The sequence below is a fragment of the Squalius cephalus genome (assembly GCF_949319135.1).
Source record: "Squalius cephalus genome assembly, chromosome: 19".
Classification (NCBI taxonomy): domain Eukaryota; kingdom Metazoa; phylum Chordata; class Actinopteri; order Cypriniformes; family Leuciscidae; genus Squalius; species Squalius cephalus.
Genome location: NC_137140.1, coordinates 8,608,851 through 8,625,263, shown reverse-complemented (window position 1 = coordinate 8,625,263; position 16,413 = coordinate 8,608,851). Strand labels below are relative to the sequence as shown.

Genomic DNA, 16,413 nt, shown 5'->3' with positions numbered 1-16,413 from the left:
ATCTGCGGAGGAATATAAGGCGCACAACTACCAATGTTTGAAAACTATTCAAAATACCGCGCGAAGGCATTTGGTTGGCCAGTAGTAATACTTGCTACTTGACGTAGCCAATAGGATTTCGTGTTGACGTAACGCGACAGTAAAGGTGGCCAATTAAATCACGTTAAATGTGCAACAGCTCTTTTAAACTAGACACGATCCGCCCTAGTATGTAAAAGAGGGCTGCAGGCAGCACAAAAGAGCCGAGTTTAGTATGCACAGTTGCACACTACTATTCCTCGAGTAAACGAGGAGTAGGCCTAGTTAAATTAGGACATGTAGCTTTTATAAACATGCCTTTGAAGAAAAAATATATACTGGTGTGCATCTTGAGACAAAACAATGGCACTGACATATTGTAAGATATGTCAGCACAAGTTGCGAAACCAGGCAGTAATCTACTAACCACTGAATGATGATGACCACACAAAATTAAAATTATGGTCACTAAAATTGTAACTTGTTACAAAAATGATGGCCACTGTAACTGAACGAATACGTACAATCTTTTCGTTTTATTTATTTTTAATTGCAGAACAAGAACAAATACAATATTGTGTACAAAATGAGTAAAAAAAAATTTTACAAAATTAGATATAAAAATAAATCACTTACCTGTACAGTAAGGAATATAAATGTGGATACATTCGGATAAAATAAGTTACATTATTTCAAAATATTATATAGAAAAAAACAAACATCAGTAGCCTTATTCGCTAAAGTCTTGGGTTCGATTCAGGGAATGCATAATGGTATACCTAGCGTCTACCAAATGCATAAATGTTAATGTTAATGCTCTTGTAATTAGCAAAATAACATTAAGTATGTAGGGATAAGTGGTTTTGTGGTACTAAAAAGAGTAATAGGCTCTTTTATTTTATCTGAGTGAGGGATAATAGTTTCTAACTTCTTTTGCCTCACTTACAGTATGAGTCAGTGGCCTAATAACAAAACATTTCCATTGAAATATGATACATAAGTAATCAATAAATTAAATAATTGGTATTTTTAAATATTTAAATTATGTCCAAGAACTGTATCTAAATTTAAAAAGGTTCAAAGAATTCTGATAAACTCTAAAATAATAGACAATAAACAAATACTAAACCGACTAAGAAATTACATTATGATGCACACATTATGCTGGCATTATTGTAAAACTCCAGACTGAGTGATCAGAATCTTATACCATCCTGAAGGGATGTATTTTGTCATAATGACCTACTGACAAATATAGCTTACTCGCGGAGGAGGAATCTGTGTTTACATAAACAAAGGCTGGTGTACGAACTGCTCTCCGGTAAGCAGTCACTGTCCTGAAGCGGTGTAATATTTTTAACAGTTTACAGTTGTGTTTATTGTGTTTATTGTACATCCCCCTGAGTGCTAATGCTAGCATGGCTCTCAGGGAACTACATGATCAGAAACCCTGGCTGAATGGAGAGGTTCTGTGTCTTCTGAAGGCACGGAGCATTTATAGGACAGGAGATGCACTTGCATTGAGAGCGACGAGGAGGGAACTAGAGGTCGGGATCAAGAGGAACAGTAGGTCGGGGGCAAAGGCTAATTATGCTCGGAAAATGCAGGGTCACTTTTTCACCAATGATCCCCGGAGAATGTGCAAGGGGATCAAGAGCATCACTGACTACAGCAGAATAGATGTGCCCTCAAGATCTATCTCTTCCCGATGCCCTGAATACATTGAAGGGGGTGGATTGGAATCCACTGATGCTTCAATCTATATGTAATGAGTGATTATAATCAAGATATTAATCAATATTTTTCCTTCAAATGAGTTGAATGACATCTCTGGAGATTTTACTTTGTTATAGAAGTTACCAGTGTGAGCTGAAATGTTCTTTTCATGTATTCTTTAATGTCTGTATTTGATATTTGAATGCAGTAACAGTGCTTGCTTATTTAGCCTGGCTTCCAGAAATGAAATAGGGTCTTTTTTTGTGTTTGAGAAAGGTCTTCAACATGTGTTAAAACATATAGGGGTCATTGAGGCCAATAATTTAAGGGACCATTTCTTTGTTAAAGCCTTACTTTCAAGTTAGGCTAAAGTGTAGCTCTCCTTGAGAGAAAGAATGTATTATCTTGATGTTTAGAGAAGACTCTCCTGTTTATAGTTAGAGCCTGGCCAAATTCAACCTTGGAAAAGCTGTGTTGGTGTGTGTGTGGGTTAGTCTTCATGGTTATAGGTTATGGAACCACTGGCATTATTGGAGATTGACTGAGTTGTTGTTCTGGACATGTTGGCACCCAGAAACCCAGATCTGCGACCTGGAAGGTCACGACGTGCCTAACTTCAGGGTCTGAGTGTCAGCTGCATAATCGATGGAGATATGCTGTCTGTATATGTGTGGAAAATTCCTATGTTTATCTTTTCCTTAGCCAATGAGAATCATTCAACCTGAAGCAAGGGCGTAGACCTTGGTGAACGGTATGCTGTGATCTTTGTAACTGTAAGCGGGGCGGCCTACAAACTCCTATGTTAGTCTTGAAGCTGACTTCTGCTGATGAAACTGCAACCTATCTTCAGTAAAACTTTTCTTCAATTTATTATAATTCTGACTCTGGGTCCTCTTTCAAACATCAGGGGCCTCATGTACAAAGACTTGCGTTGAATTCATACTAAAACATTGCGTACGGACAAAGCTGTAAATCTGCGTACGTACGCACACAAAAAAAAACAGATGTATGAATCTCTGCGTATGAAGGATCCCACACATATTCTCTTTGTACATCTCAATTAACGTAAAATTGAGCGCACATGCATGAGCACAACGCCCCACCCAGTCTCCTCCTTTGATTAAATCAATTTAAATATGGTAATGAGTCCACTTTGTCAAAAGAAAGCAGTAAGAAAATGGCTAAAGCAAGTGGCAAGAAACGAAACTTTACAGAAAGTGAATTGGAGGTGCTACTATCGGAGGTAGAAACTAGAAAAAATATTTTATTTGGAACTTGGTCCTCCGGAATTAATAACAAAAGGACAAAATATGATTAGGAGAGTTTGGCTGATGGCGTCAATGCGGTGGGATCTGAAAGTCGCACTGTAAATTACCAAAGCAATGGTCTGATATAAAGGTGGATGTTAAACGGAAATCAAAGCTGCCATTGCCATAGACTAAGGGTTGTATCAATTTGCATATGCTTGACAATGACAATATAGGCTATGTCAATTATTTTATAAATTGCAAATTAATAGCAATGCTTCCCACGACAGCTGGTGGTGCGATAGACTTGTAGAACAATTCGTTGTGTAATGTTTGCAACTTCACTTCATTGCCTGTAAGAGTCACCAACGGACAAAAACAATGAGAAATGTACGTACGCCAGACATGAAATTGGTGTGGAGGAACGCACATTCTCGCGTTAATTTCACTGTTAGTAGGCCTACATACGACCGTGAGCGTGAAAGCTGGCGTACGCAAAGTTTTTGTGCGTACGCAAGATTGATACATGAGGCCCCTGGTCCAGACAATATTTGTGGCAAACTACTGTAGGGATGACAGGGATGGGGATAAGTAGGGATGGGGAAATGAAGCCTCATGAATCACTGAGGCTTTCCCCCTGACTGTTCCGGGAAAAGATTCAAAGCTTCGAGAGTGTCGAGAACAGCGCCATCTGGTGCTTATTTAAAATAAAGCAGCCAGAAGCCTGTGTTAAAAGCTCTGGCAGATGAAGCAACCACAACACACTCCATAGTTTCAATGTTATGTGTACAAATAAAAGCCTTACATGTTTGTGTTTGATTTGTTCATTAAATAAATTCATTTTCCCATTAAAGTGTGACAATAAAATATAATATAAGCTTATATGATTCAATAAGATTTAATGTAGGCCTACTCTCTCTCTCTCTCTCTCCACACACACACACACACACACACACACACACACACACACACACACACACACACACACACACACACACACACACACACACACACACACACACATAATGAATAAGGACATTGTCTGATAGGATCATCTGTTATTAAATGTGCTTATGACACTTGTTACTGATAGTGCTTATCTAACTGTAGGAATGACAGGAATGAAGGTGATAAAGTTTTTCATTATTTTTATTATTTTTGGCTTTTGCCATTGCTCTAAATACAAACCCTTCACCAAACACCAACACCCTATCCCCTCTCCCCTAATCCCACCCTAAACACAAATACCAACACCAAATTACCTCAAATCACCAAAAAGTGCAAAGATTTTACAAAAACAAAAAGACACAACAACAAAAAATAATAATAGCCTAAGTAGTGAAAAATTAATTTTGCTTATTTAAAGGGATAGTTCACCCAAAAATGAAAATTCTGTCATCATTTACTCTCCCTCAAGTTGTTCCAAACCTGTATGATTTCCTTTCTTCTGCTAAACATAAAAGAAGATATTTTAAAGAAGGTTGGTAATTAAACAGTTGCTGGTCCCCATTGACATCCATAGTATTTTTTTTTTTCCTACTATGGAAGTCAATGGGGTCCATCAGTCGTTTGGTTACCGACTTTCTTCAAAATATCTTCTTTTGTGTTCAGCAGAAGAAAGAAAGTCATACAGGTTTGGAACAACTTGAGGGAGAGTAAATGATGAGAGAATTTTCATTTTTGGGTGAACTATCCCTTTAAATGTAATATATTGATTAACTTTCAAAGTACAGCACTCTCCTCACAAACCCATCAATCAGACTGAGATAACAATGACTCCTTAAATACAATCGGGATTTCGAGCCTTCTGACACCCAAGGCGAAAAGGCGCACGTGATTGGACAGAAAGTGAGGCTTTGTTTGTCATCGATCACATGACTCTAGTAAACCAATACACACCCCGATACGGGGCTTCACTAGAAATTGTGTCGCTTGTGTGATACGCGCATCGAAGCTTCAGTGTCATACGTAACATCACTAGAGTGAAGTGACAACAACACAAAGTTTGGTGTCAATATTTTAAGGAATTGCAGAGATACAGCTTCAAAGTCATTTTGGTAACAAAACGGTCAAAACGGTACGAAATCCATAACTTTTTGTCGGCATGGTCTGGAGATGATATGATTCGATTTTGGTGAAAATCGGACAAACCGTATAGGATGAGTTTGAAAAAGTAGGAATTGAACGAAAATAAAGATGGCAGACAGGAAGTGCGGCCAAATATGGCAAACTTAGTATTTATGTTCTCGGCGTGACCCAAGAGATCTATTAAGACCAATTTCTTTGCAATAGGCTAATTTATTCAAAATGTATTCGCATTTTTGGAAATTTCATTATAACTTTTGACCAAAAGGTGACGCTGTCTCGAAATCTTTTGAGTACCTTCAGGGCATGGTGCTGATGACACATACTGAGTTTCGTAATGTTACACCAATGCATTCGTTAAGTATAACATTTTTTATCACAATACTGTATTTTAAAGGTATAGCGAGGATTTTCCCGAATTTTAGAACAGAACCGCCCTCTCCACTTTTTGAAAAAATGCACATGCGCAACACTCTACCTGCTCCCGAGAGGGAACACCTATTAAACGTATGCACGAGCTAATCATAGCTTACATTAACTTTTACTAGCAGTGATTTTAAATGGATTTCTCCAAATAGCATGCCAAACTTTACCTGTCAAGTAGAAACTTCGCGACTGAGGCATCAGTGGGAAGCCCAACCTGTGTTTTGAGCGCACGCCATCGTGTAAATCGTGTGCACGAGCACGTACGACGGCCTTACGTAAACATATCACCAGAATGATTGACACTTAGGAGGACCAATAATCTTGATGATCCACCCGGAAAAAGAAAATCCTCCGCTATACCTTTAAGTCAATAGCAATTTCATGTTTTGTTATAAACATGGGCCAACAAGAGGCACAATCCTACTATTTTTTAAATGTGTTCTCATAGTGAACCCATACATGTGTGTGTCAAATTCGGTGAAAATATCTCATTTCGTTTTGGAGTTATAGACATTTATTTTTATAAACACATAAAGAAAGACCCATACCTTGTTTGCATTTTCCTGCCACTTACTATTAATATTTTGTCATTAAGGTATTGGCGATTAGCCAATGACCTATGATTCCAAACTTCCTACAGTGGTTTCGTCTCGATTGGTCAAACGGTTTCGAAGATATTGGCAAATGTTTTTTAAGCGCTAAATCACAACGCTACCCAAATCTTAAGGCGAAACCTAGCATGTTTGGTATCATTGGACTCGGCAAGGATTCAGGAACCTAAGGAGATGACTCCCGTGAAAATAAGTCAATCACATCCAGAATTATATACATTTGAAAAATGTATTTTACCATTAGGTGGCGCTGATTTGAAACTTCTCAGGCTCCTTCAGGTCATCGTATTGATGACCCATTCCGAGTTACGTAACGATACGTTCATGCGTTCATAAAATACAGCATTTTGGTACAAAATTCAAAATGGTCGATAAAGCGTTGCAGAAATACAGCCTTACTTTTGTTTTTGCAAGCGCTACTTAAAATTAGTTTGCACAGTATTCGAGAACGGTTTGACGAATCAACATGAATTCCATAACTTTGTTGGCATAGTCTGAAGATGATCTAACTACATTTTCGTGAAAATCAGAGCAATGAGGAGTTCGAAAAAGTAGTTTTTTCTGAGAATTCAAAATGGCGGACATATTTTCAAGACATAAAATGACGACATAAGGTGCAATAGAATCGACTTGAGCCATGGAATCATAGGAAAAAATAATTTTGTTTCTAGCCCTTACGGTTCAAATGTTATTAGCATAAACATGAGTGAAAATTTGAACAGTTGAAGGCGCTAGAGGAATTGAGTTAGAGACTCCAAATTTGACTGTCCTCTATCAGTGTGCCAAATTTCATAACTTTCCCGCAAGGGGTTCTATGGGCTGACATAGACTTCCAGAGAGGAAGAAGAAGAATAAGAACGCCAACGATTTCAATAGGTGCCTACGCACCTTCGGTGCTTGGCACCAAAGTGAATTTTTGTATGTCTGTCTGTATGTTTGTTTATGTACACATGATACTGTTTTACTGATTGTTAAATTCTGCATCATGTAAAATCTGTTGAAATTTCATTTTAACCTCGGATCGACTGCATGGAGGAAGGTGTCTCAATGGCCCAGCTAAACTTAAAAGAAAATGCTCTTCCTCATCTGGCTTGCTATTAATGCTGTTCAGGACACAGGGCGTATCTGCCTCAGCCCTTCTCTTTGAAGCAAGAGTACGGCGAGAAGTTTTAGGTGTGCAAAGTGGTGGCACATAAGGGGAGTCAGGAGATCCGGGCTGTGTGGTGTCGGCCTGGGTTTGGGTCAGGGACTGTGTGCTCTCATCTGATGTCTGTGGGGGACAAATCAGAAAGTTAATTAAAAAAAATGAATATATATATATATATATATATATAAGGAGATTTAATATATATATTGGTGTTACCATAGACTCAAGGAGAGCCACTACACTGACATCCTCATCACAAGAAGTGTTCTGTCTAAAATTGCTAGAGGTGTCCCTGTCTGTGATGTATGGATCCATTAAGTTGATGATGGACATCTACTATTTCCACCTCCGATGGCAGGTTAACAAATGAGAAAGCAACAGCGAATGACAAAATAATCATCATTGAAACTTTACTATGCCTGTTGGCTCATTGCTCGGAGCGTATACGATAACGATAAGTCACTGGCAAATCAGTGGCTGTAATTAAATCATATCACATGATCCAATGTCAAAACTATCGAGCATACATAAACAGTTTTTAAAAAAGAAGCTTAACTTCATTCAACGCTGAAAAATAGTTTCTGCGATGATGTGATCCGAGCAGCGTGCACTAATATTTTCAGTGGCGCTTTAACACGAAACAGGAAACTCGTGAATATTCATGTAAGCTCTGCCCAGTGTCACCGAGAATCTCAGACACAGTGAATGGTCAAGTCAATACAGATTGTATCAAAGCAGCTTCACAGTGATAACATGAAAATAATACAACAAAGTTTGTTTCTAGAAGAAAATTGCGTCATCGTCCACCTGAAGTAAGGCAGATCCATAATATTGTTGAATATTAAATGTAGAACTAAGCAAGCCAAAAACCAAGGCAACAGTGGCAAGGAACCAAAACTCCATCAGGAGACAGAATGGAGAAAAAAAACCATTCTGAATATTTCAAAACACCGGCCTCACGTTCTCTCGCGGCCCTCGGCCTTGTCCTACTTGACACAGTATACAACTTATATACAAGTTTCATTTTTAACTTGCATCACAAAAATAAACAACAGAAATGTTTTTTTTGTTTTATTTCATTGAGAAATTATAAGTGAATATTAAATATATATAGAACATTATTAATGAACCCATTTTTAACTTTGATTTTATTTATTAACCATTCTCTCAATAAGAGAAAATAGTTGGTCCATTCTCTCTCTCTTGAAAATTGATGTCTTTCCTAAGTACCTTGACCAGCTCATCGACATGGCCTCTTTTTCTCTTGGCTGGTGGTGATCGTGGCTCCTCCTCATCTTCGTCATCCTCTGCTGAACTTGTCCCTGATGTGTCCTCAGAGGAGGAGTCAAGTAGGATAGGGGGGTTGGTGGAATGCCTCTGTCCCAACACCTTATCCATGAGGGCAAACCACGGCCAAGTTTCAGCACTCGCTCCCTTACGCTTGCAATCCTATGGCAGAGCATATATACCATGACTGTTAACAAAAACAACAACAGCACAATAAATTTCAGCAAAGACGTGCCAATTAACTTGCTTACTTTGTATTTATCTTTTAAGTACTTCCATTTTCTTCCAGCCTCTCTTGTAGTGGCCTTCCCCAGCAGGCCCATTTTCTTCAGAACTGTCCTAAAACAAGAGAAAAAGGAAACAATTATGAAAAACATTAAGTCGGGTGCAATCTTGACATACATGCAATCTTAACATTACAAAATATGACACAACAGGACATGCATACAAAAGTCCTCAAGTTTGGTTAAAACATTTGTAAACATACCTTGCATGACAGCACTACAAAAAACAACAAAGTGAAAGACTATTGCCTTATCTCCTGGTTGTCTTATTGTTGTGGGCTTTGTATAGGGTGAGGACTATTTGCTATAATACACAAGAGAGCCTAGTGGAAATAGGCCTTACCCCCAAGCCACATTGAACGATTTATTGTGCCCGGTAAATAAATGGTCGTTGTCAGCCCTCATTTTAATAAATTCAGATGTCCGCACCTGGAGCCCTAAAAAAAAATATATATATTACAAGTTTTGCAAGCGAAGGGTCCATCAGTTGTATCCTCAAATGCCCGAGAAACGAAGGGCGCATTTGAAGTCACATTAGAATCGGCGTAGCCTTTGTCACTCCGCGGTGACGCAATCAGCCTTCGAAGGGTGCAGCCTTTGAATTGGGACAGCCTTCGTCGTGCCGATGTGACGCAATCGCACTTTAAATCAATGTCTCTCTGGAGGATGCAGCCTCTGAATTGGGACAAAGCTCATGTTATAAACAGTCACTTGTCACCAACTGGAGGCATAACAATGTAATCAATATAATCGTTGTTTGAAGCGCCAAGTTTTTTACAAAAGGTGAACTGCTCTTATGATCGCTACGTAGACATCAGTGTTTATATCCAAACTATAAACGTTCATCCCAGTACTTCTGTGATCATTTTTATATTTGCAACACAGAAACAACGATACTGTGTGGTTGAAAATAGGCTACTGTTTGTGAAGCTGTTTCATTCACATAACTGCTTTCTCAGCAGCAGCACAAACACAGATTTGAATGTTCCATTGTGATTTTGTCAAATGTTTAATAGACAGAGGCGAAATGTTGTCATTTAGTAATGAGATTGAGAGAGCGATTACTTATGCATCTCTACTTCTAAGTTGTTCAAAATAGTTGTGTTCTTGTGGAGAAAAACAGAAGAAAGACTCTGTCTCACCTTTGATCCTATAACTAGGTATTGTAATCTCATGTGGACTACCTTGGACTTCAGACCTATTGCCAGCATTTGATCTTACGGATGTTCTTGGTGACATTTTCACTTTAGCCTTCTTGCCTAATGGGTCTGGAGTCTGAGGCTGGCCCAAAGGCATTTGGAGATCAAGGCTCTGATCCTGTGATTCAACACTTCTCCTTCCTTTTGGGGAACCTGTTTTGTCCTCAGGCTGAGGCTCTAAGAGAATTTGCTGGACACCCTCACCAGCACTGAACTTCTCTGGCGTTTTCAATGGTGTTCTCTTCTTCTGGGAGACCAGCATATCAGTTACCGGAGTTACACCTTTCTCTGTCAATGAGGGGGTGATGGACCCTTCCGACGGCATATCATCAGCAGGTTTCTCTTCCTGACTTGCATGAAATGAGCTCTGAGGGATAGCTTGTCCATTAATATATTTATTCATAATGACCCAAAAATCCTCAATATCCAGTTCTGGAGTTGTGACCGGTTTAGGGCTTCTTTTAACATCTGCAGCGGGAGCTTCCTCGAGATCAACCTGAGGTCTTGCAAGAGGTGTTTTTGGTAGCTCAGATTTCAATGTTGATTTAGCAGCAAAGTCACAAAAATGTATTTTGCCATCTTCTGGTTCATTCTCAACAGATTGATCCACAGATGGCGGTAAATTTGACCCATCTTTTAAACAAGTGTCTGTAAATATAGCACACAAGACAATCACGGATATGTAATTATATTCTAGCAGAATTAGCAAAACTAGAAAAAAAAAAACTTACAGTAAACGTGCTGCAAAAAATAAATGTATAGAATATTACAGAAAATAAATTTCATAATCACTAACCAAACAAACTCTCTGACTTCCTCTTCTCTGCATGAACGGGTGTGCTTTTTTCCTGCTGGTCTTGCAAAGCCTACAGGATGACAGAACCAAAAATTTAACAAAATAAATAAATGATAAATTAACAAAAAATACCCCTCATCTGTTTCACAAGACTCACATCAACTACACACCTGGACTGTTTTGTCTTTTCCAGCTGTCGATGTCTTGGGAGGTGAGCACTCAAACCTAACATTATGACAAGATGAAAACAAATTATTTTCAAGACAAATTATTCTCAGAACAAGAAAACTTTTGTTTTCTTTTCATAATTATAATAAAAATCAGAATCACCTGAAAGAACGATCAATGATTGTGATGAGATCACCATGCTTTAACCGTTCAGATAGATTGAGAACTTGTCCATTAATACGTGTGGGGTTCACAGAGCTTAAATTGGTCAAAATGAACTTAAACAAGAGAGAGACAATAAATGAACTTTCTGAATGAACAGAATTCAACTGTCATGTGTTCTTATATGCAAAGACACAGTTTAAGGAAACAAAAGATAAAGTCAAACTTATAGTGTTATACCACAGCATAATTACCTTGTTGTTCTCATTCAGCTCTATTTTACAGTGCTCATCTGACACCTGCGGCAGCTGAATACGAATATCACAGTCCAGCTTCCTAAAAAGGTAAAGAGTCCACATTAAAACTGCTTCTCTGACCATTTATATGGCCTATTTTGTGAATGAGAAAAATTAAACTATGATGCACTTTTTGATTACAATATCATTTCTATGCATTGTTTAATGTGGTGTAAGTTGATATTCAAAGATGCATCTCCCATGTATTTCTAGTTTCACCATAAATTATTCAAATAGATTAAAATATAATTATATCAATAGCTTATTGCATTAGTGCCTTTTTGCAGGTAACATTTTGTTTTTGTTCATTGATGTCTAGAACATTTCAAATAATTACAGTTGCAGCAAGACGAACGATTCACCACACAATCAAGTACATTATTCATTTGTTGTTCAAGATTTCCTTTTTTGAATTATAGGCTACACATTAAACGTGCGTATTTAAACAATTTAGTTTAATTTGTCATCTTTTCACTCTTGTCCACTTTCATAAACCACTATTATCAACAGACAACACTTAGATAAGTTAATATTTTACAAAACATAACTGTAAATATAATAAAAACAATTATATTAAGGGCTGTTGAATGCTCCAATCTGATTGGTTGACGAACGCACGGCTAAAGTAGTTCCAGGCAGGTCTTGACCGCATTACAGTTCCTTATCACTTCGTGTATTTAACTGTAATAACGGAAAATAGGATACAATTCATGACAAGAAAAAAAATGACAGACTAGTTCTAGCCTTATAGTCCAGTCATTTTATGAAAAAAGGTTGAACAAATTGCAACAGAAGCAAACTCAACTGATTTTGTATCCTCAATATGTTCTGAGTAAGGAAAAAAAAAGTCCAGAAGAATCCCATTAGGGAAAGTTTCGAAAAAGACCCAAATATAGCCTATTCATTATTTTTCTAATGTGAATAGGGTAAACATTTTAACCTTTAGATATCACCATGAAAATTACTGAGTTGATTACTTACATCAAGACAAACAAAAAAGGTATTACAAGTTTTTTTTTAAATTGTTTGTTAACATGGACAAACAGTGCATAATCTAATTATGTATGTGCTAATTTGCATAAATACCACAACAGATCTAAACATTGGGTATAGCCAGGTGAAAATGTCTTGTTGAATCTTGTTGACACATAACAGTAAAATACTTAATGTTAAGGTCTGAATGTAACCCATTTAGGATACCCATGAGCATTAATACATAGAGGCAGCAAGAAGTTTAAACCAGCCTTTATTCATTCACTGTAAAAAATTTCTAACCCTCCCAAATCAAAAATTTCAAGTGACCGATAACATCTAAATTTTTCAATTGGCCCAAGTGAAATTCTGTAAATTATAAAATTAAATTTACAGATTTTCACTTGGGCCAATTGAAATTTACAGAATTTCACTTGGGCCAATTGAAAAATTTAGATGTTATCGGTCACTTGAAATTTTTGATTTGGGAGGGTTAGAAATTTTTTACAGTGTTATTATTGCAGAGATGGGGTTTGGGGCTGGGTCAGTGGGACTGTTTCTGGGGATTCACTTTTTATTTTACTTACCTTTTGTCTTCTGCATTCTCCTTACCATTGTCTCCTGTTCTTCCCTCAGACTCGTCCCCCAGAAACAATCCCACGGACCCAGCCCCAAATCCAATCTCTTAAAAATGAATAAAGCCTGGTTTCTAAAGTACTTCTTCCTGCCTCTATGTATTAATGCTCGTGGGTAGCCTAAATGGGTTAGGGTTAGGGTTAGAGTGTTAGGGATAGGGTTAGGGTTAGTACTTTGCGTCAATTGGCCAGCTGTCCCCAGCTGGATAAGATTTCAGCGAAAGTGGAGAAGGGAGGAGTTCCCATATACGTCATAGCTGACGTAATGTTGAGTTACCGCCTTGAAAGGGAACCAAAATAAATGGTGTTCCAACCAATCACCGACAGGGGGTGTTGTGAGGTTTTGCGCAGCCCGACCTCTCCCTCTCCCTCGTACAGAACTGTACTAGATAAATAAATGATAATAGGCAACGTTATGGCACCTTGCTAGTAACCATTTATATTTAAAATGACTATTCTGTTAGCTGGGACTCTGGAAGCAAAGCTGGAAGCGAGCTATGTAGTTGATAACACATGTTCATGCATACAAAGTAAAAAAAAAAAAAAACATTCTCTGCATTAGCCTATTTTAGAATACACAATATTGAATTTGCAAGTAATGGCTATTATATTTACTTGGTTATAAAATTATGTTACAAAACAACTATAATGACTTACCCAGCAGAATGAGCCATCATTGAGGTAGAATGTCGATCTGAATATCGTGTGTCACGTCGCTTTAAGAAATGCGCGTGCATGATGATTTTTATTTTATTTTACTGTCTCTGTTTTTTTTCATGATGCACGAAACGGGAGGGAGGGGCGATCTAACTTGGTTTGTTTGGGATCTCGCTTCAAACACAAACAGAAGTGACGTCACTAAGCATGTGCGTGCAAAGAACTCAAAATGGTGATTGAACGGTAAATGCAACAGATAACGTTACACTGTTAACTTGATTAAATATAAAAATAACAAGCAACTCACATTGTCATCGTGTTCACACATTACAATAATGCTTTTATTAATGCGTTTGTCAGCTCCAGTTTGGATCCTATTATGAACACCTATGAAGTGAAGTGACAGTGCCAACCATAGACTGTAAAAAAAAAATGCCAACCCCCTGCGAAGACTTCAGATGACGCAAATTCTGAATCAACATGTCATGCACCAATGCTATATTTTCTAAATGTCATAATCATATGTTAAACAAGTATCCATTACTTCAATGAGCTAATTACTACATTGTTAAATTAATACATTTTTAGCTAACTGTGATTTTGTATACACTTCTGAAATGCATAACTTAGACAGTTACCTCTGATAACAGAACACTCTAAATTGTATTATGGACTCATGCAATTTTAACCAAGGCCGACGAGCTTGCAGCGTGCAGATCATAGGGTGCCCCACTAGGACTGGCCGATACATCGATTTTATCAATTTACTCGAAAGTGTAGGTTACGTGTTGTTTGAATGAAAATCGGTTTTCTCTTTAACATCCGCCGACGCTCCCCTCTGGGCTCCCGTAGTTGCAAACGGGCTCAGCGTTTGCCATAGAGATAGACAAACAACATGGCAAATGAACGAGACCGCGGCAGCACAAGCACACCCGCCAAAAACGTTTACAAACTGAATCCGCAGGGCTGCCAAATCTCAAGAATTCACTGTGAGACTCTTCACACATCCATTTTCTCACGCACAGAAAAAACACGAAGCAAAGAGGACACGGAGACCGACAGACAAGGAAGAGCAGGTTACTATTGAAATGAAACAAATTCTCAGCTCTCAGATTTTGTCAGTTTAATTACGAAATTCAAACAACAAACACCGTTTTGGCGCTTGAAATTATCATAACACATTAACATAGGCTATCTACCTAACATTTATCCAAAGGAATCGATATTGAATCAAGATCAGAATTAAATCACAAGAATTAAATTGAAATGGTGAAATTTGTGTCAAGCAATAATAAAAACAGTAGCATTTACCATGTAGGCTAAACATTGTGTTGTCATTATAAACGTAATAAAATTCTGTTTAGTTACCAAATGTTTTGACACATGCCACTATCCACCACTGGCACATGCCAATAATGTTAGAGACACATGCCACTATCCACTGGCACATGCCAATGAAGACCGGATGTGCCAATACGCATAGTGACATGTGCCATTGGCTTCTGTGCGTCAGATGCCATGTCACTTAATGTTAAAACTGCTACTGCATGTAAGCCATAAATATAAAATGTTACTGACCTTCCGAACAGACAGGGTACTATGAAGAGAAATTCCGTGCCATCTTCTCCATTTTTTTCTATCTCCACTATCTTTCCCAGCAAAGGCATTTTAAAACAATTTATCTTGTTTAGCAAAAAAAAAAAAAAATTTTTTTTTTTTTTTAAAGTCTATCCACTGTCACGGGTCACAAATTTGACACACGGCAATGAAAATCGGATGCTATCAATGTGGTCTGTGAAGTTAAATTGATCATCAATTGCAACTCCAAGGTTCCTGGCTGACCTTTATAGAGTTATGAGGTCTACTGAGCCTATAGCTGAATGGTGAAGTTGTGATGAAGTGATGGGTTGGCATGGGACCAGAAGCAGGGTTTTTTGCAGTTTCTGTTTTGCAGGGGTTTCAGGGTTTTTCCTGGCTCAAAGCGAGGCGGAAGTAGACCATCATATAGCCTACTAGTGTTGGCAAAGTACCGGTACTTCGGTACCAAGTCGGTACTGAAAATGTGACGATACCAGCATTTCTGTTGTACCGGGTATATACGGTACTGTCTGTAGCCGATACTAAGATATAGTGTCTGTGTATATTAAACTGCAAAAAGAATATTTAAATATTAACCCTGCATGTTCTGCTTGTCTCTGTGTGAATGAATAGCGCAGACCCAGACGCGCGGTTTCATTTACCTCTCTCACACACACACACACACACACACTGAAGCACGAGTGACGCTCGCGCTGTTTTCAGTCTCTGCTGCCTCACGATATGATGACATGGTGAAATTCATCTCCAGAGCCACTCTGAGAGTCACTTCATGAGCATTTTACCGTTTAATTTGATAAAAAAAACTATCGTCATATTATACACACACAGAAACTCAAAGGTCTTCACGACAACCCGTCAAAATAAAAGGTCGGTTTAACTTGAAGAAATTGACAGAAATAAATAAGCAATATTTACGTTTAAACAGCATGTAGCCTTTAATGCAGGGGCGAAAGTACCATTTTTTCAGAAAAACATAATTTGAAAAGATGGTGTTTTAGACCGAGATATATTTTTGCTGTGGTCAGTCACTCACAAGTGTAGTCTATCAATACCAGGTGGTATTTTGTAAAAATACAGAAGGACTTCAGTATAATTTAACTTTGAACTT

The 16,413-nt window shown here is 38.0% G+C and overlaps 1 protein-coding gene across 1 annotated transcript; it reads right to left on the bottom strand.

Moving 5' to 3' along the window:
- Positions 1–5,950: 5,950 nt before the first annotated feature.
- LOC307146772 (uncharacterized protein) lies at positions 5,951–15,630 on the bottom strand. The gene is made up of 9 exons (XM_079851035.1): positions 15,285–15,630; positions 11,401–11,482; positions 11,147–11,262; positions 10,987–11,041; positions 10,817–10,886; positions 9,165–10,668; positions 8,789–8,876; positions 8,481–8,699; positions 5,951–7,373 (listed from the first exon to the last, which is right to left on the bottom strand). Exons 1-6 carry the CDS (start codon positions 15,371–15,373, stop codon positions 9,887–9,889), a joined length of 1,194 nt encoding a protein of 397 aa, XP_079707161.1. The 5' UTR covers positions 15,374–15,630; the 3' UTR covers positions 5,951–7,373; positions 8,481–8,699; positions 8,789–8,876; positions 9,165–9,886.
- Positions 15,631–16,413: the final 783 nt, after the last annotated feature.